We start from the raw sequence: 27,204 nt of genomic DNA, 5'->3' as shown, positions 1-27,204 counted from the left end.
TCACCAAAACGCTAACCTATTTCGGCATTTCAATAATGAATGTGATCATGTCGCTTTTAAGAAGCCTCGGACGTCCTGAAAGTGGCTGAAACTATGTGTATCTTTTTCCACGTGCAACATGCTTGCACAGAACAGCCGTTAACAGAGATAATTTGACCGGCACACTTTATATAGCCAAGTTGAGCCTTCTTTTGTTTAAACACCCTTAATTCCACATGTTTTAGTTGACATTCAATGATATATGCACTTAAAGTACAGCAATGCTTTACTTACAATGGTATAGGACACCGTAGCCAGGGACACAGTAGCCAAGAGCTAATCCATGAAATAAATATGGCAGATGGAGTTGGATATATTTATGTGGTTGGAAAGGAAGTTAGAAGTAGTAAGGGGTTGGTAAGGAAGTTAGGGGTAGAAAGGGGAGGAGAAAGATAGATCCAGGCAGGTACTGACCGAAAGCGAGAGGTTCACAGTATCAGGTAGAGTAGGCTGGAAAGAGATATAATCTACATAGAATCATTTTTTCTTGTGGAGATGATATTTAAAAAAAAAAAAAAAACTTTTATGTAAAATAAGTATTTATATTTTGAAATTTAATACCATGGTCCCTAAAGGACTTAATTGTGAAATTAATTGAAGATGTTTGCTTTAAGAAATAATTCAGTTAATTATTTAATTATTTTGTTTTATTGTTTATTATTAAAATGTGTATTTAAGCAGTATCTGTGATTGGATCTGTATTCCATGAAGGTGTTTCTACACCGAGGTGCTAGAATAAATGTGTGCTTTTTATCTTGTGAAGGTTTTTCCATTTGGATTTTAGTTGTTTATTTTAGAAATTTTTGGTGGTTGTGTTGCAACATTGTCTTCTGATCCGAATGTGGATATACCCTGTGTTTTAAGGGAAGAATCGACTCCCTTGTTTGGTGCTGCAGGTGGACCGAGTTCTCTCTTGGGTTCACAAAGAACAATGGAACAATATATGAATTACCAGATGACTGTAGGTCCAAATTTGGAGACTGGAACTGAGTAAGGTTGCTGGACCTTTATTTGATGCATTGTCTCTGAGAGAGCTAAACACATTGCTAATCCATTCTCATCAGTGGTGCAAGTTTTAACAAATGTTCCAGTAGAAAAAAAGAGAACTATGTGATAAATTTGAAAAACTTCTGGAAAAAGAGACCTGTGTGCATTACAATGTTTTGGACCTGAAAAGGTATATTGAATTGAAGATTACACCAAGGGGTCTCCGTTTTGTGAAGAATCCTAGTACTCCGTTTGATGAAGTGCCCCATAGATAAACAGTTTAGGGAACGGTGGTTAGCAGTTTCCCATAAATGTGTCATGGACTGGCTACAAATTTTGCTTGAAAGGGATGAGCGGAAACATAAAAAACTCAAGCAAGAATTGGTCACATTGTCTAATACTATCACCAATTCTACTGGTATTGTTAATGCCGATAATTTTCTTAGCAAAATGAATAGTAGGTTAGGCACATTGGAGACTGAACTTATCAGTTATAAAAAGAATAAATTGATAAGGGATGTTAATGACTATGAAGGGGGTCGTGCCTTTGTAGTGTCATCCAGTCAACGGAAAGCCAGATCTAGAAGACAATATGGCGACCGGAAAAGAAAGCAGTCAGTTTCCTTTACATCTACGGATGGCTCCAATTTGAAAGACAACCAGGGAAGTGGTGATGAAGATTATCCCCCTTTGCCCCACCCTGAACAGCCACAGGAAAATTAGAACCGGTTTCGGGGGGGGGGGTTAGAGGATGGCAACAACACAAACTGGGACAGAAAAGGAACTGGAATAACTCCCATAATGGGCATGGTCCGTACAACAGAGTCCACAGAAATGAACAATATAACAGTAAGAGATTTAAACACTAATGTTACTGGTAAAGATGTAGTTTTAAATGTTTCAAATTTAGTAAATTTTTCGGGGTATGCTTTGACACAAGAGCAGTGCACAGTATTAAGTTTGCAATTTAAAATTTAACCCAACAGTTGTTCCATGGATTCATGTTTTTCAACGGGAACTTTTTATATTTGTTCGTAAATTACATTTGAAATGTTTTTTTTCTTGTAAAGTGGATAAGAGTGAAAGTAACAATGAGTTGGCGGATTAATCATCTAATGAAAGTTTTTTTTTCATGTGAGGAATACAATGAGCAGCAAAATTGTGATGAATGGTTATCGGACCCGAATGAATATAGTTTATTGGATACATCTAATATTCTAGTAGTTAGTAAATTTATGCCTCCTTTTCAAAATCAGAATATTTTACATTTCCATTCCATTACTAGTTTTGAGGGAAGCAATATATGTGAGGAATTAATTAAGTCCATACACTATAATTTAACTTACAGGGAATGGAGGGCTTTGTTAGAATTGCAAAATAATAAAGGGCTGATAATTAAACCAGCCGATAAGGGCAATAAAATTGTTATAATGAATGCAATACAATATTATGGTATATGTATGGAACGTTTAGAAAATAAAAAAAATATATGAATGCAGTAATGATGCAAGTTTGACAAGGGCAATGGAGAGATATATTTTGTTACAGAAAGGTCTGCGTTTAGGTTATTTTTCCAAAAAAGATGTGGAAATTAAATTTTCTGTTAATAACAAAGAACCGGCAATATTTTTTTGTTTGCTGAAGATTCATAAATATCTTGAGAAACCCCCAGGTAGACCTATTGTCTCTGCCTGTAGATATTTTTTTTACATAATATGGGCCTGCTGTTGCATGAGATACTGCTTCCCTATGTAAAAAATAATTTGTCCTATATACAGGATAGTTTTGCTTTTTTGAAAAAAATCACTGATCTGGAATGGCGTAAGGAGATGTACTGTTTTGTACTGGATGTGAAAAGTTTATATACATCCATAAAACACAAAGATGGTATAACTGCTATTTTGCATTTTTTAGGGGATAATCCTCTTTCTATTTTTAATAACAGAAATGATAGAATTTTGTTTGGTGAACATTTTTTTATATATAATCAGCAGATTTATCGACAAAAGGAAGGTACTGCAATGGGGGCACCTTTTGCCCCCATGTACACAAATTTGTCATATTTTGAAATAACATTTCTGTTTAGGCAGGAATTTGTGAAAAAATATCAAATATTTTCATTACATTGATGATCTAATCTTTATATGTGAAGGGGGCAAAGAAAATATAGAGAAATTTATACTTGATTTACACCAAAATCCATTTGATTTGAGTTTTGATGGTTTACAACAAGGAACCAAAGTTCATTTTTTGGATTTAGAGTTGTAAGGGAAAATAAATGGTACAGTTGTATCAGGGGTTCATAGGAAGTTTGAGGATGGCAATCATTTTTTACATGCATCTAGTTGCCATCCTCCTCGTACAATAGATGCACTCCCTTATAATGAGTTTTTAAGGTTGTCCAGGATATGTAATGAAACCGATATTCTGGAAAAGGAAATTTGTAAGTCTACAGAGATTTTTATAAAGAGAGGATATAAGAGAATAAGGGAGGCCAGTCATAAAGTATATAATAAGAATAACAACTCTGTTGGGAAAAATAAAGGAAGAAAAAAGAAGTTTGAGTTGGACCAAATTCAACAGATTTATTTTGTAACAGTATGTAACATATAAAAAGTTTTGAAATATTTGAAATGTTAACTCATTTTTGGAAGTTTTTGTTGAAGGATGATTTTTTTTATCTGATGTGCTACCGAAACATTTCTCTATAGCATACCAAAGGGGTAGAAGTATAAAAGATATGCTAGTACGGGGATGTTTCAGTATGCAGAATTGTGCAGTACCCAGTTGTGTATTTCAGACAGGTACCTTTAAATGTGGCAAATGTTTGGTGTGTCCATATATAGTTAATTGTTTTAAATACATTAATAATGTACCTTTTACATCCAAAGAAAAATTCTCATGTGAAGCTAAGGGGGTAGTGTATGTTTTAAGCTGCCCCTGTAACATGTTTTACATGGGGGGAAACAAAGAGAATGTTCCGTTCACGTTTTGGAACATATTAGAGACATTAAAAACGGGAGGAAAGAAAAAATTATTGCTGCTCATTTTATAGAATCACATAATAGTGACTATTCATTGCTAAAAGGATGTGTTTTGGAACAAATCGTGCCTTCTTGTGGAGACGATATTTTATAAGAAAAACTTTTATATAAAGGAAGTATTTATATTTTGAAATTTAATGCCATGGTCCCTAAAGGATTTAATGGTGAAATTAATTGGAGATGTTTGCTTTAAGAAATAATTAAATTTATTTATTTATTTTATTGTTTAATTATTATTAAAATGTGTATTTAAGCAGTATCTGTGATTGGATCTGTATTCCATGAAGGTGTTTCTACACCGAGGCGCTATAATAAATCTGTGCTTTTTATCTTGTGAAGTTTTTTCCATTTGGATTTTGGTTTATTATTTTAGAAATTTTTGGTGGTTGTGTTAAATAGAATCTGGTGTCTATTCTAGGCCTTGCTCAGAAAGGAGGGTGGATTGAGGAAGAGGGGTAGAAGTAGAGATCAGGGAACACCGGGCACAGGAGCAAGATAGTGAGAGGTAGGGGGAGTTGGAGCACAGTAGAGTGGGATATGGAAGGAGGGTAGAGCCAGTGAAGGAAGAGGACCCCAAGAACAGTCAGTGAAGAGCTGACTGCTGAGGTAAGGTGGAGATGGGTGTGGAGGCGAGTGAGTTATAGTGAAAATAGAGGAGTGAGCAGGACTGGGATAACAACAAGTAGAGGAAAATCAAGGTGCCTGATAAATATATTTCAAAACAGTGGGATAGATGTATAAGGCAAATACTAGGATAAGGATGCCATCTAGTGGACAAGGATAAAATGCAAGTAGCTTTACAAGAGTGCACATGTTCAATAACAACACCAATACTATAGATTGTGTAACTAAAAATAAAGACTACCCTGGAACATACAACAGTTGTTGAAGTGTACAGACCACTAATGTCTAGTGCTGATGACCTAGAGGAATTCATACATTTCTTTAATGAAACACAGGAGGGAAGAATAATAGTGGTTGGGGAATTAAATTTACCAGAAACTAACTTGAATAATAATGATTCAACAATATTAGTAAGGAAGTTATTTACAGTGTATGTGCAGAAACAATTGCTCAAGATTGTAAAAAAAAAAAAAACTCTTGGAGAAGGGAGCATAATAGACATTGTGATACAAAAGAAATTACTCTTACTTAATCTCAAGTTTTACCACCATTGATGTCGGTGATCATGGGGTTGTAAAGGTGAATTTGTTATTAGATTATTATGCCAAACTGAAGTCTTACTACTGCACAGAAGATCAATTACAGACTGTAAAGAAGCTTTACGGTCACTATGTAAAACTAATTGGAATGATGCATTCAGTGGAAAAACTGCATAAGGAATGTGAAAAGTTTTGAAAGAGAAGAGTGCAAAAAAAATGTTTAATATCAGGATCTAGGCACATAACATCAGAGAGATGTACTTCCATAAGAACAAGATGCCTGATAAAGGTAAGAGGCAAAAATTATTAAGAATGGAAAAGAGGTCAAACTACAACCTTGAAAACTGAAACAAACAAGCTGGACAAACAAATTATGCATGGTGTGAGACAAGATCAAGAAAATAACTTTAAGCAAATGTATGTAAAGATATTGTGCATAATAGGAAACCATTGTATAGATACACAATGTAGGAGTAAAGACATACAAATTGATAAATTTGTGTGTAGATTCTAAAATGTATTCATAGATTCAACAGATTATAGATACCTTTACAAAATCTTATGCAAAACAGTTTTGCTTCACAAAGGGGGGTGATAAGTTGTTTTAGTGACATCGACTACCTCAGATACTGGAATCAAATTAGATTATATTGACAAAGAACTATGCAAACTGGATCCAAGCAAAGCACAGGGAGGAGATGGAATTAGTAATGACCTGAGAACTCTTCAGCAAGAACTTATAATACCATTATATCTATTATTTACTAGGTTGTATAAATTTGATGCTATTGCTTGAGATTGGAGACATGCACTTATTAAACCTGTCCTTACGTGAAAGGGTAGTTGGACAAATCCAGAGGCATACAGACCCTTAAGACTACTTTCATGTAGAAAAATAATGGAAGGTAATATTGGATAAGTTGTCAGATTTGGAAAGTTTGGAACTTGAAACTATGTATCAGCATGCATATGTTGAAAATAGATTTATTACCAGCTATAACATTATGTTCTATAATAATATAATAGCTATGAATGAAAATTTGTGCTGTGATGTAATTTATATAGATTTAACTTCAGCTTTTGACAGGGTTATACAGAAAACACTGATGAATAAATTAGAACTAGGTATTGATTTACTGTTGATGGGATGGATAACTGTGTGGCTTACAAAAAAGGGCGTGGCAAGTGTCATACAGCAGTTGGACATGTGGAATTCTTGGTTACAGCCTGGGTATCCCACAGGACTCTGTCCTAGGCCCTTACTTGTTTAGTTTGTTTTTCAGACCTATCTTTTTCATCTGAGGTGTTCTACAGTCTGTATGTAGATGACCTGAAATTGGGTAAACTGATTACATGTGTTACAGATAGGGCATGTTTGCAAAAGAACTTGACTAAATTGACCATTTGGGTACAGGAGAATAATATGCTGGTAAACGCATCAAAAACTAAGCGTACGAGATTTGGGAGGCATAATTGAAAAGTGAACATTTAATACAGCACACAGCGATTGAAATTGTAGCTCCATTCAAGGACATGGGCATATGGGTAGATCCAGCTTTGAGTTTTTCTAATCTTATCAACCAGTTCATTAATGACAGTTATAAAACCTATAGGTTGTATAAAAAGATATATAAAGTCTAGGAAATTAGAAATGATTAAGTCATTGTTAATTACATTAGACCCAAACTTGAGTATCGAACAATAATATGAAAACCTTATAAGAAAACAAGCACAAGTAAACTGGGCAGAGTACAGTAGAAATCCATGGATGTGAAAATTTAAGTTATTATGAAAAACTAAAATATCAGAACTTGTATAGTGTCTGTTATAGATATTTAAGAGATGATCTGATTCAGGTATATAGAGGCAACTACCTCTGTCTATGTTTGGGGTTATCAAAAATTAGTAGTAGAGATTCATCAGACAACCTATATAGAAAATTTTATAGGAATGAGAAGTGTACTAACTGGTTCTCTGAGAGCAGCTGATGCATGGAGCAGACAACCAAATTACATTAAAGCAAACTCTAGTTTAGATATTTTTAATAACAGCCTGGACACTTAACGGGAACAACTGTTTTGGTATATTGGCAGGCTAGAGGGGCATTAATGCCCATGCTTGAAGTATTTGTATGAGTGTATGAATATATGGATGGATGTATGTATGTATGCATGTATGAATGCATTACATAATTCATTCATTTCATGCCTTTCCTTAAACCTCAGTCCTGCTCTATTCACTACTAATAGTATAGTTGGTTTAGACTCTGATCACCATTTTCTAGCTATTGATTTTGTAGCAGCTACCAGAATTAAACGCATCAAGGCTTTATGTGTAAGCAATTCCAATTCTGTGCCACAGCTCAAAAAATAATTTTCTTAACTTAGAACAATTTGCTGACCTAGTATTTCTGACAGAGAAGTCTGCAGGGAATTTTTAAAGTCTGCTAACTTATTACTCTTCCAAAAATATGTTCCCAGTTACCTCTTTCTTCCCCATCATACCTTCAACATGTGGAATCTACCTAAGGAAAAATTCTTTAGTATCTGCTTAGGGTATAAAAATAACCTATGCAAACGCTTCCTAGCAAAAATCCTAAATCTTCTAGAATTTGTTGCATATTTGTGAGCCATACATATATACTCCCATTGTTTATGAATTGCCTGCCCAATTTCTCTCCCAGTCCTTTTTTAACCTCCTTTGATTCCTGTAGTTATCATGAAGTATTTTATATGCCTTCTTAATTATCCCTTTTTTAACAGCAGCTTCTGTTCTAGATTCTACTAAAAACTCTGCCAGTGCTGGTCTTTTGCTTAGGATCTCCCCTGTTCATTTCTGTTTGTCTGTAGTCTGCTTTCAATCCTTAATAGGAAGGGGTGATCTCCAGCCTGCAGTTCATATATATTCTTGGTTTCTTCCCATTCTTTTACCTCTCCTTTTCTAGTTATTTGCTCCCAATATCTTGGTTGCTTTGCCACTTTTATCCAGGGAATTCCAGCCCATTTTTGCCTCTTCTCTATACCCCTAATTACAGTCATCCTTATCGGCAGAATCTCCTTACTCCATCCCCGCGTTGGCTTAGTTCATAGAATACTTTCTGCTACTTATGAATATAGTATTTTGTATGGTAATTGTTGTTCTCTTTAAGGATCTGTCCAAACTCCCAGTCTCTCCTGGTTTATTGTTTCATCATCATCCCTTTCCACTTTCAATTATAGCTTTCTACTTGTGCTATGTATAGCAGCCTTAACTTTGTAGCTCTGAAATATTTCAAATCAGGTCATCCTAAACCTCCTTGTTTCATTGGAGGGATTAACTTGTCCCACTCAACTTTTGCCTTCCTCCCCTCCAATATGAAATTATTCAATTCTTTATTGCTATCCACAGCTTCTCCTGTGGTTTGGTAAAAACATGTTTGACTAAAAACATTTTCACTGCTTTTATCTTGCTGTCCATGTCCATAAAACAGAGCCTCCTTTTCTCAAGTTTTTGTGTTATCTTTTGTTTAGTCTCTTCCCACATATCCTTAGCTTCCGTAACAGAATTCTTTTTAACCCATACTCAGTACTTCTTTTTATCATGTCCCCATAAATGTGGATATTGCTGAACCAGTTCATGTGTGGGTGCATAGTTTACAGCTATTGCCTTTATTTTGTCTTCCATTAACTTTATATCCTGAAAAGACTTGAAACAGTTTGAGTGTTCCGCAACACTGACATGTTCTTTTCTGGTTTTATCAGGTACAAAATAAAATCTTTTGCAAATTAAGCCACCTTTTCCTGAATACTGTGCCAGTTATATGCTTGAATTTCAGTCCCTTATTTTCTTTGCCAGTGGTTCTAAATATAATGCAAATAAAGGGAAAAGAGGATACCACTGCCTGGTTTCCCTGGTGAAACGGAACTTGTCAGAGAGGAACCCTCCACTTCAGTTTTTATGTCCGATCCCTCATATGTCTTCCTAATTAACCTTGTTATTGTGTCAAGAAATGCAACTTCTTGTTGCCTTGCTCATAAAATCCCACCATACTCTGTCAAATGCTTTCTCTGCATCAGTGCTTGCCAACAACAGTAGTGTTTTCTGACTTTCTGCTTCTCATCATTCATCATTGTTCTGTTAGTTTTGTCAAATGTTTGCCTCCCCTCTAGAAAAACCACAGTGACCCATGTATGTTCGTTTTGGCATCTTCACCATGCCATTCTTTTAGCTGTTATAGATTTAACATTTTATAATCATGATTTAGAATTGAAATGGGCCTATATGAACCTGGAGCAGATGGGTCTTTACTGGCTTTAGGTATTGCATCTACCACAGCTTTCTTCCAGGATATTGCTGTTTTTCCTCCTTTTAAAATACTGTTAAACCCTTCCAGATCTTTATAACTTTCTTCCCTCCTAGCTTTGAAACTTCCATAGTAATACCAACTATTCCTGGAGCCTTTCCTGCAGGTTGGTTATACATCACCATTTTTATCTTTCCTCCTTCTATCCTGTTAACAATTGAGCGTCATCTATCTCTAACCTTGACACATTTAATTCTTTCATAAACATTTCCACTTTTTCTTGTTTCCACATTTCTCCCCTTTATTGATTTTTCATAACATTTCTGAAATATTTCTAATACCTGTACAGGATCTATTTTCCTTGTTACAGGCTCCCTAAACTTGCCAACAACCCTTTCTGCTTTCTGTTTGAGCCATTGTGCTAAAAGCTTTTCTGCTCTGTTAACATCAGTCTTTCTAAACTCATGCATATTATCCAGGTTTTCACTTATTTTATTTTAGCATTCTGCAGTTTCGCCTCTACTGCTGAAAGATTTACCCTATTCTGCAATACTTTGTCAGTAACTCAAAATAATTCTTGTTACATCTTAACCAAATATCTTTCTTTTATTTGTATACTATTTTTAAACTCCACTTTCATTTTATCCCACTCTCTAGCAGTTTTCTCTGAAGAAATTTCTGTTTTCCTCAACTCCCACTAACCATTCCTTAAATTTGTCTCTTTCTAACAGATAAGGAGAAGCACCAGTTTTCTTGTTTCATTACCCTGAATGTTAGTTTAGTTATTATTGGCTCATGATCTATAATGACCTGTTGGAAGTACATCAAAACTTTTAATTAAATGCACATATTCCTGTGAAATATAATTTCTGTCTAGCCTAGCCCAGTTTTCATACGTTGGGGAATAACATGTAAATTCTATCTTCAATTCAATATACTATTGAATTTCCATCTTCTATACAAAACATTTTCACATGTTTCTTCAAAAATCTATTCTCTTTTGTTAAATTTTCCCCTTCAAGGCCCCCAGGTACATCCTCACTGTTGCAAACCAAATTCCAGTCCCCACCTCAAAATAATATTCCCTGCTAAAAGCTGATTGATTCTCCCAGTATTTTTTCAAGCTCCATTGTAGCAGTTTTAGGTAGAATATAAATACGTTCAAGTGTTATTCTCCTCTGTTGCCATAAACTCTTACTACTACATATGTACCGTAGTTATCTTTTTCTCCTCTTCTGTCACTATTGGAGCTCCTCTAGCAATTAATACAAGTACTCCAGTTTTCCTTTGTCCCAGATATTCCTCTGAATAACCATCCAGAAATCCTTTTTTTTTTTATCAAATTTACATGCTCTATTTCCAAACATGTTTCCTTTAGCACAGCTATTTGTACTCTGCATTTCATAATATAGTTCACTGCTCTTTCTTTTTTTGTATGTACTTGTGGAACCATTCATGTTCAAGGAAAATGTCGAAAGTGTTACCATTATGGTAAGTTTTTTATTCTCACCAGTTATGTATAAAATGTCTAGTTTCATCTTTTGTTTTACATGCACACACTGTTTGCCAGGTTGATCTTATTTGTTTCTTGTCATATTCTTTTGAAGCTGTGTCACCTCTTAAGACTTTTTTTGTTTTAATGAAAACCCTCAAACAAAACACACACACACCCAGAACACCCCTATAACCTATTAACTTAATACAAACACACACAACTATGTACATCTCCAAGTAATAATAGGAACAATTTCCCTTATCGACAGCTACACTCAGTGTTAAACTAACCTGTACTGAAGGTTATTAATGCTAAGACACTTTGTACAGCCTATGCTTCTACTTACAGTAAGTGGTGTATGTTTTTGTCTTGTCTTTATTCCTCTCCAGGATGTAAAAAACAACTTGAATGCTTTCAGAAAACTGTCTTTTAGCCATTGGAAAAAGTGTTCTGTTTTTATTGCCACTTATCAGCTTCTCTCAGTAGAGACATGAGAAGCAAATACACAGTTGCCTTCAGCTGCAAACTTCTCATGCTGCACTGTTCACATTTATTTGCTAGACAAGAAGTGTTCTTTTGTTTACTTGCTTCCACTTAAAACACGTTATTAGATCAAGTCAAGGGCCTTAATGCGAAAGTAAGAAAAAGCATATTTCAACCCATCCTTTACCACAACAACCCAAGATTACAAACTATTATCTTAAATGTGATTTTGTCCAGGCTTTCTTCTCTTTTTTACAATGCAGTGCCTACATTTTTAATACCAAGAAAGAAAAGGGAAAAAGGAGCATGTTTTCTATTAGTATCTCTATATATCAAATAAAATAACTCAACATATTTTGCTGTAGAACTATGCAGTATGTCATGTTTTATAAAAAAAATACTGTTACTAAGAAAAAGTTTTACTTAGTTACATCTTTCCTTCATCTTCTCCTGCCCTCAATGTTCTCCAAAACATTAGTAACACTGCTAGACACACAGTGATGTTGGAGAGTATTCAAATTCATTGAGTAAGAAATCCATTATGGAAAATATACTTTATCAATATATGAGAGACGTTCATGTTCTTAGAGTACAGTGTACTATCTGAAGTCATGTTCTTAACTTAGTACAGTGTATGATCTGAAGGTTTCAATACAAGGATACAGCAAATTAGATTGAGAGACCGTATATTGGGTAGTATGAATGAAATACTCTATACTGTAATGGAGGAGGAACAATCTGATATTAGTAGGTGTGGTTACTTCAGAAGGGTATAAGAGGGGAGAAGTAGAAATTATGAGTAGGGAGTGACATTGACTAGGATGCTGTAAGTACATAGGTGTAGAGAGAGTAGTAGTGAACGTAATAGTGAAAAAAAAGTTGTAGAAGAGAGAAGACTTTGAAAAATAACAAGCCACTGAACAAACCCCTCTGAGTACCTCACTCATCTGCAGCCTTTCATCTGTGTGTACTGATTCACATTTGCTATGACCTTCCCGATTCCATCCAGCTAGTGCTGCATTTTTGCTACACTTCTGTGTGGTACTCTTACCTCTCAACTGTCCAGATGTTTGCCTCATAGTTTTGGTCCATTCCTCATGAAATTTGTGTTTTTCTAGCAAATCACTGAGGATTAAGGTCATTAATGACTGGCATTTGAGGTTCAGGCTTCATATCCTTCAGAAAATGCACGTTAATGTCAAATCTGTTCTAGCAGCTTTTTAAATTTAGGAGAGCAATATTTAAATCTGTCTCAATTTTGGGCACATGCTTTGGAGTCCTATACAAGTTTAACAAAGTCGAAGTCCAATATTTCCAGGTTTTCTTGTTCTGCTGTATTTCACAAATGTGAAGGATGCTTTGTAATCCCACATTTATTCAGTATTTTCTGAGATGCTGGTTTTCTTGTTGATCACTTTCCCAACACCAGTCTCTGGTTCCTTTCCGGTGTACTCCTGGTTCTAGTCAAATCCTGTGCTTTTCTCTCTCTCTCTCTCTCTCTCTCTAGCATTTTACTTTGTTACCTTGAAAAAGGTTTCACTGGTGTACTGTCTCTCTGTGAGCTTTAGCTTTATTATCAGAAGAGTAGAAAGGAGAGTCCTCGTTTGTTTGATAGTTCACATTTGATTGGACATACTTTATTCCTTAGCATGTTCTACATCAAAAATGACTTTGACCCTCCAGGAAAAATATTTTGAAGATAGCTAGATACAGCTGTTTGAATCTCACACCTGCCTCTTGACATTAACTGATTGGCAAAATAGATTTACTTCTCTTCTGTCTGGTATACAGTGAGTAAACATTTTCCGTAAACATTCTGTCTCCAGCTTTTTGGACTTTGTCCTTTTGTCACAGTTTTGTCAGAATCATCTCTTTCTACTGGTAAGATTGCATCTTCACTGTTGGAGATCTTAACTGTTTTCGTTTGGCCGAATTTGGAGCATAGACACAATGTGCTCTTTCAGTTAACAACTGCTGTGGAATATTAGTCTAGTTGCTCATTTGTGCCTCCATAAATGAAGAAATGCATTTGGTTCCATCCTTTTTCTTGGGGGCAGCAGAAAATCTCAGGTTTTCCCTTTGTGCTCTGTCCTCTAATTCTACCATTTTTTTTAAATCTCTCTTCTTGAGCAGTGTCATACTCGGCCAGCATTTTCTTCATTTCGACTTCTGATTTTTGCAGTTTGACCACCTAACCTGAATGTGATGCCTCATTTTTTTCCAGCCCGTTGTTGTTTGAGATTATGTACTCCCTTCAGTGCTAATCGGCTCTGAGCAGATTTGACTTGTGTTTTCCTCTAGATTAGTGGAAGTCATGCCATGCATGGATCAAAGCTGGAGCTTGAACTGCTTTTTGCTGAACAGTTGCAGGTTTGTTCCAACCAGTGTTTTTTCCTCATCATTTGCAGTAGATTTTATTTCAGGTTCTCTGAATTTCTTCTTTGCTGCTATCTGGGCAGTGAATTTACTAGCCAGCAACTGAAATTTAACCAAAAAGACAAATTCACTGTTTCTGTCTCCTGTTTTTTTTTTCCTCCTTTCACACTGAGAGAGCTGAATTTAAATTGGTACTGACTATGCAGCCGTCTTTGAAGTCCATCTGGTAGAGTATAGATTTGGTTGTGATTAGCTGAACAAGTGGCTTATTCACAACTTGCTTAATTAGCGCACGGTAGTATGTAGTATGACCATATCTATTTATGTAAGCTCAAAATATGCTGCACAGTTTATTTCAGCATTTATCAAACCTCTTTCTCATTTTGGTCCATACCCATGGACACCATTAAGAAACTGCTACAAAAACTAAAATCCTGCTCTACCTCAGCTGACAATCTTCCACCACACTACCTCAGACTGGCTGCTAACTCAAGTTGCCCACCCAGTCAGTATCCTTATAAATAGGTCTTTGAATCCGAAGTACCTACCATATTGAAACAATCTCACATCACTCCCATCCTTTAAGGCAACTCTTTTGATCCATCCAATTTATGTCCAATATCAAACATTCTCTAGAGAGAGAGGTATCCATCAGCAGGTAATGCAATATCCATTGCAAAACAACCTTTTAACCAAAACCCAACATTGGCTTCTGACCCAGCCACAGCACAGCTATAGCCCTATTATCTTTTACAGACACTGTGAACAAGGCCAGAGATGCAGGATGCTATACAGCCTCAGTGTTCCCTGATCTCTCCAAAACCTTTGACACAGTGTCTCACCCCTTACTTTTGAACACACTGTCTAATTTAGGCTTCTCGCATAACACAGGTAAATGGTTTCAGAGCTACCTCAAGGATTATAATCAAGCAGTGAAATGGTCCAATGAACTCTTACCCTTTCTCCACAACCCTACTGGAGTCCCTCAAAGCTCCATCCTAGGACCTAACATTTTCACAAACAACCTTCGCACTGCCTCTCACCCTGGGACCCTCATTCAGTACGCTGATGATTCCACCATAATCTGTACTGCTCAATCACTACTAGAACTACTTTCAAAAACTCAACAGTCCTTTACTGCATTCGAATCCTGGCTAAGAAATGCCCAACTCTTCCTTAATCCAAAAAAGAGAATACTAGTACTCTCTCATTCCAAAAACACCTCCACTGTCACTGATCATTTCAACATCCTTGCATCTGATAACACTGTCATAGAAATAGTGCAGGAAACCAAACTTCTAGATGTTATCATTGACAATAAACTTTAATTTCACCCTCATATACAGCAAAATATAAAGAAAATGCATCAAAAACTGAGACTCTCATATAGAAATCAACGTTTCTTTACTGCAGCAACCAAAACTATGCTTGCAAAAACATTTTTACTTCTCTCCCTTCTTTATGGTGCCCCTAGACTAACTAACTTAAACTTCTACCCTAAGCAAGATGGAGCAGTGCTGCAACAAAGTTGCAAAGTTTGCCACAGACTGTAAATATCACACACATCACTGTAAACCACTCCTAGAATTAAACGGGCTTGAGCACCCAACCAACGTGCCTTTATTCAGCTATCTGTCTTCACAACCTTATTTTCAAGCCTACTGCCTGCCCTGCACTAGCCAATCTAGTCACACCTTACACACCAAATTGATCCCTATGATCAGAAGACAAAAATCTCTTGGCTATCTCAAAACCCACAAGAAAACCTGCTCATTCTGTATATTCATACTCTGTCTCTGTAATTTGGAATTCACTACCAGGTCTATGCCTGACCTAACTGATTTCAAAGCCTATTTAACAAATCATCTCAAAAATACATGGCACAGCTCCTGGATAAAGCCTGCCTAATGTTCTGGTCTTCTTCTTCCACACTAGCCTCATCCTCCTCTTCTGTCACATTTCAGTCCCTCACAGACTGCAAGATACTAAGGCTCTTCTAACTCCTTCTCTGTTTCTATACCATATCCGTAAGCTACTGCTCAGGCTGTATTGCTTCTATTCTTCTCTACTCTCTCACTATCTATCTGCATCACTAACTTTCTGGCTATATTTTCCTAACTGAAACTAACATTCTGTTTTTCAAGTACTGTAACAGTCAGTGTCACACATTGCACTACCTATGTACTGCTTTTAGGACACTATCTACGTCATGGCCTAAAGCTAAATGCCAAAAAGTGCATAGTCATCCCCTTTGGAAAAACAAAGTGCCCACAAATTACCACATAGGCGGTAATCCATTAAGTACGGAAGAAGTAATTAGGGATTTGGGGACCCAAGTAGATTGCAGTCTCTCCTTTGACAATCACATTGCCAAAGTGGTTAGAAAGACATAATTGAATACAATGCCCCATTTGGGATGTACCTTACACGACACCTGCTACAACTAGAAAGACCCCAAAAGTACCTCACCAGGAGGATCAAGGGACTCAAACAGATGCCCTACGCAGTTAGGCTAAAGAAACTCCAGCTGTACTCAGTTGCTTACCGCCTACTTAGAGGCGATCTGTGCCTGACGTATAAAGCCATGTCCAACCCAGAATTAATGGACATGCTCCACCTCAAGAAATCCAAATCCATCAGAACCACATGCTCCAGTGACTTAAACCTCAGCACAGAAATAAATAGAACATGCTGGAGGGACAGATTCATATCCCAGAGGCTCCCTTCACTCTGGAACAAAATCCCAATCCATGTCAGACAGAGCCCCTTAATGACCCTCTTCAAGAAGAATCTTGACGTTTGGATGGGAAATCATAAATTTACCCCTGGGACCCTCTTCTGTGTCACTGCTAGACAGAGGCATGGTAAACTAACCTTTAATGTAAAATCCACGAATGAAGTAACTACGTACAATAAATATACTGCGAATACACCAATAAGTGCCCAATTTTGTAGTGTTATATTCCAATGCTGTAGCCAAACGAACAACCGACCAAAGTAAAATTAACCACTTGATTTTATTCTACAAATACGAAAAAACAAAAGTTTGAACAGAGTTGAGCGCTTTCACCCAACATCACAGGGTTTCCTCAGAACTCACAAAACAATTACGCTCAGACTCTTAAATGTCTTTTTTGGCGCCAACACAGTTTCATATATTTAAAGTGACACCACTGTGTTACCACTCTAAACATGGCATTAATAATACAAATAACCATGTAGAATTTAAATATAATGAAAATATAGTGAAAAATATATACAATAAAAATACTATAAAAATACTGTAAAAATACGAGTGGTCTGACACCTACGTCTCTACAGCTGCCACTAGTACAATACATACTACTTCTTATATAAAATGTTATACTATAAATAAAAATTGACAAGGTGATCATATAAATACTGTTCAAAATCTTTCTACTATTCTGTAAAAACAATACATATAAAACTTGATTGACAATGATAAGTACATTTGTTAGCGAAAAGAAATATAGAAAATGAAACAAAAATATTGTTACGTCGATGCAATATATGTGTACATAAAAAAAATTGAATAAGAATATGAATATAAAAATAAGAAATATTACATTTAAAATATATATAAATATAATAATGCTAATGTTAATATTATTAAGTGGATTTTGTCACCATGTTAAAAAATGTTAAAAATCTTGTTAAATAATATGTATAAAATCTATATAAAATCTGTATGAAATCTATATAAAATCTACACTCCTGTGAAGACTGTGGTACTAAATAATTAATATATTAAAACTAATTAATTGATGTTTTAATTCTACTATTTGTTATTTGTGGGCTAGAATAGGGGTTTAATCGATATATGGTCATTTAAACCTGGGGGGCTGGTGGCATCTAAATAAATTTGCCACCATATCTCTCTGTAGCTTAACAGACTTTTAATATCCCCTTCCTTAGGGCTAGGTTTTAATACTTCTAAAATGATAAATTTAAAATAATGGTCCTCTCCTTCATAAAAAATGTGCTTATATAATGCATTATTCATGTCTTTGGTTTTAATACTATAAATGTGGTCATAAATTCTTTTTCTAAAATGCCTCTCGGTCTTGCCAACATAGAAACTGGAGTATTTTTGATATATGCTTAAATAAATGTCCTGTTTACTATTACAATTTCCTAACTTACTATAAACACAGCTTTTTAATTCATTATTTAAATTAATTATAAGTTCATCAGACATGTATTTACATTGGTTGCATGTGCCACATTTTAAACTTCTATTTGTCACATTATTTCTGTCCATCTTTACTTCTTTCTTGTATTCCACCATTTTCTTAATATTGCTCCCCATTTTAAAGATAAAATTGGGTTTCGTACCTATTACTTTTGTGATTTGAGCATCATTAAATACTAGGTGCCGTGAGTCATTTATAATATGTTTAATATAACCGGCTGTCATATTATACTGAATCACGCATGATTTTTCATACTTGTTGCTAGAAATCAAGTCCGTTTTCCCCATTGTTAAATCTGTATCTATTACTTGTCCTCCAGAGTTGTTACCTAGCAATGGTTGATATCTAGTGCTCCTAAATTCCAAGATATATTTAATAGTGGAGTCCATCATATTGCTAGGGTATCCTCTTTGTGAAAACAATTTTTTTGTATACTCTAATTCCATTCTTAGATCTTTGTCATTTGAAGTCATACGTGCTGATTGTATGCATTCACCCTTAAAAATATTGTTTTTTAATCTCTCAGGATGGCAGCTAGTGTAATGAAGATAACTATTGGAAAATGTATCCTTTCTGTAAATAGACGAAGATACTTGTGTCTCATATTTGATTAAAGTGTCTAAATAAGGTGCGCCAATGTTGTTGTAAGAGTATGTCAATTTCAAATAATCACTACTTGAGTTTGAAAAATGGATAAATGCCTCTAATAATATCTCATCTGCTCCCCATAAAATATAGATATCGTCTAAATACCTTGAGTAATATTTGACATGTTTATAAAATTCACTTGTAAATAAGATATTGTCTTCCCAATTAAGCATTACCAGATTGGCGTATATAGGGGCACATGCAGCGCCCATAGCAACACCTCTAATCTGTTTAAAGAGTTCTCCTTCAAAATAGATGTAGTTGTTATCAAGAACTATGGACATAATTTCCTGTAATAAACATATTTTGTTCCATTCTATACCAGTATGTTTCCTTATACTATTACTAAAAGCTTCGAGTCCTTCGTCCTTCGGGATACAGGAAAACAAATCTATCACGCCGATAGTTAAAAATATTACATTGTCTAAATTGATATTTTTTGGAAAATTCATTAAAAATATCCATGAATCTTTGACCATGTGAGGCACATTTTCATACATAAATTTCAATTTTGAATCAATATACCTCCCTATTGGGAAAGTTTTGGAATTACTGCCTGACATGATCGGTCTAAAAGGGGGTCAGAGATATCTTTGTGTATCTTAGGGATACCTACAAATGTAGCCAATTGTGGAAATTCCACCCTCAAAAAATCATATTCATCTCTAGTAATCCTTGCTTCTATGTAATATTCTTCTATATATGAGTCTATTCTGCGATAAGCTATATTGAGCTCATTGATTGAAATGGAAATGTAATTACCGGAATGATATAAGATGTCGTACATTTTCATAATATACCGAAAATTATCATATAAAACTATACCACCCCCTTTGTCAGGCTTCATCACTCTTATATTCTTATCATTCATAATTGTATTTAATAAATTGCTGTCTTCTGTAGTCAAATTACTGTTTAGTCATTTCCTTCAGATTCTTATGTTCATGATAAATTTTCCTTAATGTGATTTTTTTCATATAAATCAACTTTCGGATGAAAAGGTGGAATAAATACACTCACTTTTTTAAAAACAGAAGCTTGATTGTCATCTTGTGATCTTGTTTTATTCTAATTGGTCTGCGTGTTATTAAAAAACAAGTCTATATTGATTTTTCTAATATATTTTTTAAAATCCATAATAATATGTACTAGGTTGAATCTAGGGTTAGGTATATATTTCATTCCTTTACTGAATAGGTTGAAATGTTCCTTTTCGATACCACAATCTGTGTAATTGAAAATATTAAAATTATCAAATGTATGTACATTGCCTTTAACTTTAATGTCTTTATTCTTGTTGCTGTAATCCTTACTTGGCACCAAGTCTTGGTTAATATTCAATTCTATTGATTTCTTGTGTCTCTTACATAACCCTGGTTGCCATTTCGATACGGTTATATCGATTGTTTCCCTCCTCTCTGAAAATCCTTTCTGTTTGTGTATCCTTTGTTATATTTATACACTGTATTGTTTCCCCCTTGCCCGAATTCTCTATTCTCATCCCTTAATTGTGTGTTGTAATACATATGTTGGTTTTCATTTCTTGTACCTTCTTTGCTTGGCCATATATAGGCTTATAATGTAACCTTAAATGTGACTTGTGACCTACTATACAGAGGCACAGACAACTAATCTAAGAAGGGTGGTGAAAGCAAAACACACTCTGGCTAGGCTTGTAAATGCCCTAGGGCAGATAGCCTAGTATCAACCTATGAACTTATGTATGGTGAGTGACCTATTATTGTCTATAATGTTTTAACTCTATAGAATTGTCTAGATGTGTAGTAATATACTGCAACATCTTGTAACAGTTTGTTCTTTCAACTTATTTTTGTATAGTATTTCTAATGTAATTTGTATTGTATTTTATTATACTGCATTTGTATTGTACTGTACGTGGAGCTTTTCTCCTCGGGCCTCTGCTGAAAATGGGTTCTGTAGACCCAGTCAGACCACCCCGGTAAACAAAAGTCAGTTATACCATGCGATGTTCGCAAAAGCTGATAAACGTGCACGCTGATTGGCTAATCCAACCAGCGTGCGCATACTAAATCGTACAACAAATAATGGAAGAAGTCCGGTCGCGAAAATATCATGCTGCGGCGACAGCAAATAAACATAACCAAATGTAACACCAAAAACACCTAACAATTACACCTAATCACACAAAACTAACCAATTCCCTTATTACAGTCCTCAGTCCCTCACCTCGAACACTAATAAAATAAAATGTCATGCAGTCGCAAATACACCACACACACTACATAACCACCACTTATAATACAATAAAAGCAATCATTCTGATAAAACCATTCACTCAGCTATATTCCCTACAATAGCTATACACAAACAACTCCAAAAATGTACACACTAAAAGTAAACACAGCACACATCCCTCGCGAAGTCAAAAACACACACTATACCTAACTTCCACATCAGCATACACCTTCTAAAAGCGCATACAACACCACCATCTAGTGACCAATTAGTAAAACTACATATTTTAAAAAAATTAATACAAATTAAAACTACACCACATTTCTAACATACCTATAAGTGCTAAAACATAACTACACGTTATTAAGTTCTACACTGCTTAAACTATATTATACCAAGCACCACCTAACCCTTTTGATTACATCCCTTCAAAAACCTGCACGAGCCCTGTTAAACAGAAACACTACAAACTCAGACAGGAAAAACCACCCAAACAAGAGACACCATAGATAGAAAATAATAAAATAAAAAATGGAAGTAAACTTTGAACTAATAAGTGACTCTGAAATAGAAGAAATATTTAAGAACATACCACAAACCACAATGAAACCATCAACAAGCAAGGAAATTCTCCAACCACAAGAACAGGAATTACTACAGCATAACACGGCCCTTATAGAAGACAACAGTGTGAGAAGCCATACTCTTCAGAAAGGTAAAAAAACATTAAAAGCCTATTCCACTCAGAAACGTAAAAGACTTGCAGAAAAAACTCTTAAACAAATAGAAACACTAGAATTAGAAGAATTAAGTACAAGAAAACAAACACAGTGGGCTATAAACATATTTCAAAACTGGAAAAAACAAAAAAACTACAACATAGACTTCCACACTATTACACCAGAAAAATTAAACACAATACTTAGAGAATTCTATGCTACAGTACGAAACACAAAAGGAGAAGAATACGTAATAAGTGCATTTGTATCCTTACGTGCAGGACTAAACAGATATATAAATAACCCACCATTAAATAGAAAGATTAACATCATAACAGATATATCTCTAACAAATGCAAATAATGTATTTAAGTTAGTAATTAAAAATTACAGAAGACTAGGAAAAGATACAGCAGAACACCACCAGCCACTCACAATGCAAGAAATAACACAACTGAGAAACAGCCAAACACTTTCCCCAAACACAGCAGACGGACTAGTAAGAAAAGTATGGTTTGATATACAGTTACACTTTGCACGACGTGAGAATGAAGGAGTACGATACCTCACAGAAGACAGTTTTACAATAAACAAATATACAGATGGCACAGAATATGTAACAAAAAATTTTAACGAACATACAAAAAACCACAAAGAACATTATGATGTTACAAAACATTTGCTAAGAGGATTCATGTTCGAAAACCGCACAGACCCTTTATGTCCTGTAAAAAGTTTCAAAAAATACTTACAAAAAAGGCCACCTAATACAAAACAACTGTTCCTCCACCCAAAAAAATATCCACAACATGTACTTGACAAAATGGATACATGGTACACAACACAACCAATGGGAAAAAACTATCTTGCAAACATGTTACCACAAATCTGCAAACAAGCAAACCTATCAAAGAGATACACAAACCACTCTAAGAGCAACAGCAGTAACATTACTGTCACAATCGGGGATGGAAACAAGACAAATAATGACTGTGACAGGACATAAAAGTGAAAAATCACTAAGATCGTATTATCAACCTTCAGTAGATGAATTTAAAACATGGGGAAAAATAATGTCTGGAACACAAGAAACACCAAAAAATCCAATACATGAAGACAATATCAATAAAACAACAGACAACGGACCAAGAAAAAAAAAAAATGAAAGTCCATAACACAGAACATCCATACCCAGAAAATGAATCGGAAAAACCACAAGACAAACAGATTATAAACTTATGGAACAATAAACATCTACAACATAGAAACCCAACAAAATAAGTAAGTAAACTCTAAATTTATACTAAAACCATATATATATATATATATATATATATATATATATATATATATATATATATATATAGGATGCAATATATAAACATAAAATATAAACATAAAATTAACTATAAACACAATTTCTCATTACAGATACTACACTAAGAACTCAAGTCAACATATGAACATAGACAACCATCAAGGCAGAACCAATACAGAAATATAAAAGAAACTACAACAAGAAGACATACCAAAAGCTTTAAAACTATGAAGACATACCAAAAGCTTTACAACTATATCTACTAATATAATTATTTCCTAACATCTCCTGAAAAATTAAAAAATAACATGTATTTAAATTAAAACAAAAATAAACAATAAACACAAACTGAAAGTGTGGACTATTTTATCAAAAAAACGTGGAAGAATACAAAGAAAAGCAAACAAAAACCTAAATAACAACAATACAAAGATAATACAAAACAAACTAACACCATAGTATAATAGCAATAACCCACTTCTGGGTGTGGGTAATGCTGGATTTACCCACGGTTGTCTTTGTTTGGTCCCTCGGGCTTCGCCCTCGGGACCAAACGACACCAACCGTGGGTAAATCCAGCATTACCCACACCCAGGCGTGGGTTATTGCTATAATAAATGTAGAGGAAAGTGAAAATGTGTACCTGTAGAAATGAACAGTCTAATAACATTAGTATAGTGTGAAGAAGCTATGTGTGGGTTTTGCTAGACATGAGTAATATTTTGCAGGATCATCATCATGTTTTACCCTGATCAAAAGAACTGTTTATGGGTGGGGGTGCTATCCTGAGCATAAGAACTATTTATCCTTAAACCTAAGGTATGTGGCAGAGTGAGTATTTTAAAACATAGTATTCTGGTGCATGAGACATGGTAATGGACGTTTGCTGTTGGCACAAGACGGTCCAATAGTTACATTGCATTGTGTGTGTGGGGGGGCTTTCTTATTTACAGATACTGTTTTGCAGTTGTACATAAATTGTAAAACTTTGGAGGCCTACACCCAACACATGAGCACATTATTACACTTTAGACCCTGTCCCCCATTCCGGGTACATGTTTGACATGACTGCTTTTTTTTATAGTTGTACATGGTTTGGTATTCAGGAAGGAGTTTCTTTCCTGGACACTGGGACTGTTTTACAGTTGCACCTAATATGTGGGAAAGCAGGGGAGGCTACACTATTTGCAAGACATATTTAGAGTTGGACCTGCTGTGTGAGATATTAGAGATTTGCGCCCACCCAGGTCACGAGTAGAAATGTTACTGTTAAAATGAAGTGGAATTACTGTTACATTGCTCCACAGCTTCATCAAGGAGGCAGTTTACTGCATGTACCACTACTAGGTAGGAACTACTGGTGGTAAGGTGGAGATGGAAGTTTCACTCTTTCTGCCTCAACAGCAGAAACATAAGAGTAAGGGAGGAGGTGTGGAGTTTTATTCATTTACCTCTCTTCAAAGACATGACAGGAAGGTAGGGTAGTGAGAGAAGCTGTCTGTCCTGAGTACTGAATTGTCTGAACACTTCTAGAAGGGTATAAGAGGTCTACTTTATACACACATGATGCTGTAGTATTAGCACACAGCTGTATCACTACACTGTGATGAGGGATGTACATTACACAGGAGCACAACCAAATAATGACTTCCTAGGAGGAAGAGGATATTTAATTACATGTAATGCTATCAGAGACATTAGAACAAGGAGGATTTATCGAAGTTATAGTAAAAGTTGGGACTTGACAAGGGGTAGGATATGAAACTTTAGTATGTATGCTACTGCCAGGGATTTGGCAATAATAAGATGGGAAGCCTTAGACACGAGATTTATTTTGCCTGTACAACTGGGAGAAGGTGCAGCATAGGGTGTATCCTAAGCCGGGACCGTCTATAACTTGGGGAAGAACATCTAGCCATGTTTTACATTATACCACGAGGGATAATGCATTTCATTCGGTCTGTGCTGTGAGTGCCATTTCCTGGTAGATCTTGGGTTATTAAGAATCCCATTCTGTGTTCTGATGGATTTGCGAACAAAAGATATAGGGTGAGCTTTATATCATTGTGGTTATAAGCTGGTATCTTGTTTTAATGTGATGTGCTTTAGACATGTATTTTTTTATTGCAAGTGATGAGTAACATTTTTGAAATGATTAGGTTTAGCCAGTGTGTTTAATGGGGTTAAAATTGTCCTTTTCTGGTGAGGGCTCTTCAATTAAAAGAGCACAGGTTTACATTCTATTAAAAGTAACATGATTTCCGTTTAGTTAGAATGTTTAGGAATGAGAACCTGATAATTTTGCTGGTATGTAAAACTCTTGGATTAGCTATTAAAATGAGGTTATATGATAACTCGAAACTAAAATGACCAAGTATAAGAAGAAACTGCCTCCCTTTAAAAAGCATTGGCAAGTGTTTTTGTTTATTTTTTTCTAATTTTAATAACAGGCTTATCGAAACAGACTGCAAGTCCTTAAAATCAGTAAATGGGTCAAGAAGAAATAGTGGTTCCTCACTTGTATCTAGCTCTTCTGCCTCCAGTAATCTCAGTCATCTAGAAGAAGATTGTTGGATCCTTTGGGGGAGAATCGTCAATGATTGGGAAGAAGTACGCAAGAAGAAGGAAAAACAGCTCAAGGTAATGTAGTGTAATTATTGTCTGCCAAGTGAGATGTGTGCTGCTTCTGCCATTGTTTTTAAAACACTGGTAAATGTGCATTGTAGTACTTTTGTTTTATGCCGTTTGTGCTTTGCACTCTCAGAAGTCATTAATTTTTCTGAAGTAGAGCATAGCGCCTCCCAGTTTTTGATAAGTGTTGGCAGAAATTGCTGAATAAGCCAATGTTAAGTTGTCAATCTCGCCTTCATTCTTGCTGGATGGGCTCGGAGCCGATCCTCGGCTCCGACTCTGCCTATACTAAAGCTCGAGAGCTATTTTTACCGGCTCGAGGCTCCCATGTATTCCACAATGCTAGGCGCTAACTACCCAGATCTCGTTTGCCGCTTCAGCTACGAGGTTGCGTTTTTGCCGGCTCTCAGGTTAAAATTAGAAAAATCTCTTCTGGTAAGGTTTTTTCTCTCTCTCGTAGTTTTAGTTTTGTCTATTAGACCCACTTTACCCCTCTAGTGTATCCCCTCCTAGATAGCTCCCTTTTCAGGTTTATTTTTCGTTACCAACCCCACTCCATAGATTACTAGGTCTTAGGCTAACTTTAGTTTAGATATTAGCTTAATCTTAAAGTTATTGTTAGAATAGATTTTCTATTTTTCAGTTTCAGTCTCAGTCTTTGTGTGTGTGTCTAGACTGAGTAAGTTTGAGTGTGGGTGGGTGTTGGTGACTTGTCATCCCTTCAGGATGTCCAAGGATTCCAGGGTTTCAGGCTTCAAGAAGTGTGACTTGTGCTCTCAGAAGATGTCTCTGACAGACGGTCACACTTCTTGTGTTTATTGCCTGGGCCCTCTGCACCTGCAGGACTCTTGTTCTGTCTGCCATGCATTCAGTCCAAGAGTCCTGCAGGAACGAAAGAACAAGCTCATATTACGAGGCTTGTTGAAACCCGAAGGTTCCCCAACCAAGTCTTCGTCAGGGAAACCTTCGAAGCCCACAAATCCGACGGCTCCAAGTTCTGAGCCTTCATCTAGTGGTGATTCTAGTGCTCCTACGTCGGCACCGGCTGGAGCCGATCCTACCAAGACTCAGTCGGCTGCGATAGTTGTGTCGGAACCGTCTGCAAGCTGTAAGCGCTCTAGGTCTCCATCTTTGGAGTCTGTCCATTCGGCTCCGAGATCTCCTTTGCTTTTGGAGCGGAGCCATCTGTCCCATTCCTCTCGGTCTTCCAGGCTTTCGGAACACAACCTCGAGAGGGTGGTTAGTAGACTCCTTAAGTCGCAGGCACTGGCCCAGATGCTTCAGAGCCCTTCTCAACATCCCCATTCTATCGTCGATTCCTCCTCCGACTCTTCCTTTGAGCTCGGAGCCGGAGTTGTGAGAGCCGGGACCGTTGACACGTCGGAGCTGATACCACACCTTTCGGCTCAGTCGTCGGCTCCGATCTCTTCCATTGTTCCATCATTGGAAGGATCCGGGCATCAGGACTCCCTCGTCGGCTCCGAGGGGGCGAGTGGCATCGGACCCTTGTCCCACCCCGTTCTCCCTCTCGGAGCCTCGGCGCAGGTGAGTTCGGCCCTGACATCGGCCTCGGAGCCATCTCTCTCAG

At 36.0% G+C, this 27,204-nt stretch overlaps 1 protein-coding gene across 2 annotated transcripts in view; it reads left to right on the top strand.

The window, feature by feature from the left end:
* The window catches only part of EVI5 (ecotropic viral integration site 5), a gene marked incomplete in the record, with an annotated part of 2,059,651 nt that overhangs the window by 276,765 nt on the left and 1,755,682 nt on the right, over positions 1 to 27,204 (top strand). For both annotated transcript variants that reach the window (XM_044085676.1, XM_044085675.1), the window contains 1 exon segment: positions 25,436 to 25,625. In XM_044085676.1, coding sequence (XP_043941611.1) covers positions 25,436 to 25,625 — 190 coding nt within the window.

The sequence above is a fragment of the Protopterus annectens genome, chromosome 10.part0 (assembly GCF_019279795.1).
Source record: "Protopterus annectens isolate FY-2018-M chromosome 10.part0, PAN1.0, whole genome shotgun sequence".
Taxonomy (NCBI): Eukaryota; Metazoa; Chordata; order Ceratodontiformes; family Protopteridae; genus Protopterus; species Protopterus annectens.
The sequence above is the reverse complement of the archived record's forward strand: the minus strand, read 5'-3'. Positions and strand labels throughout refer to the sequence as shown.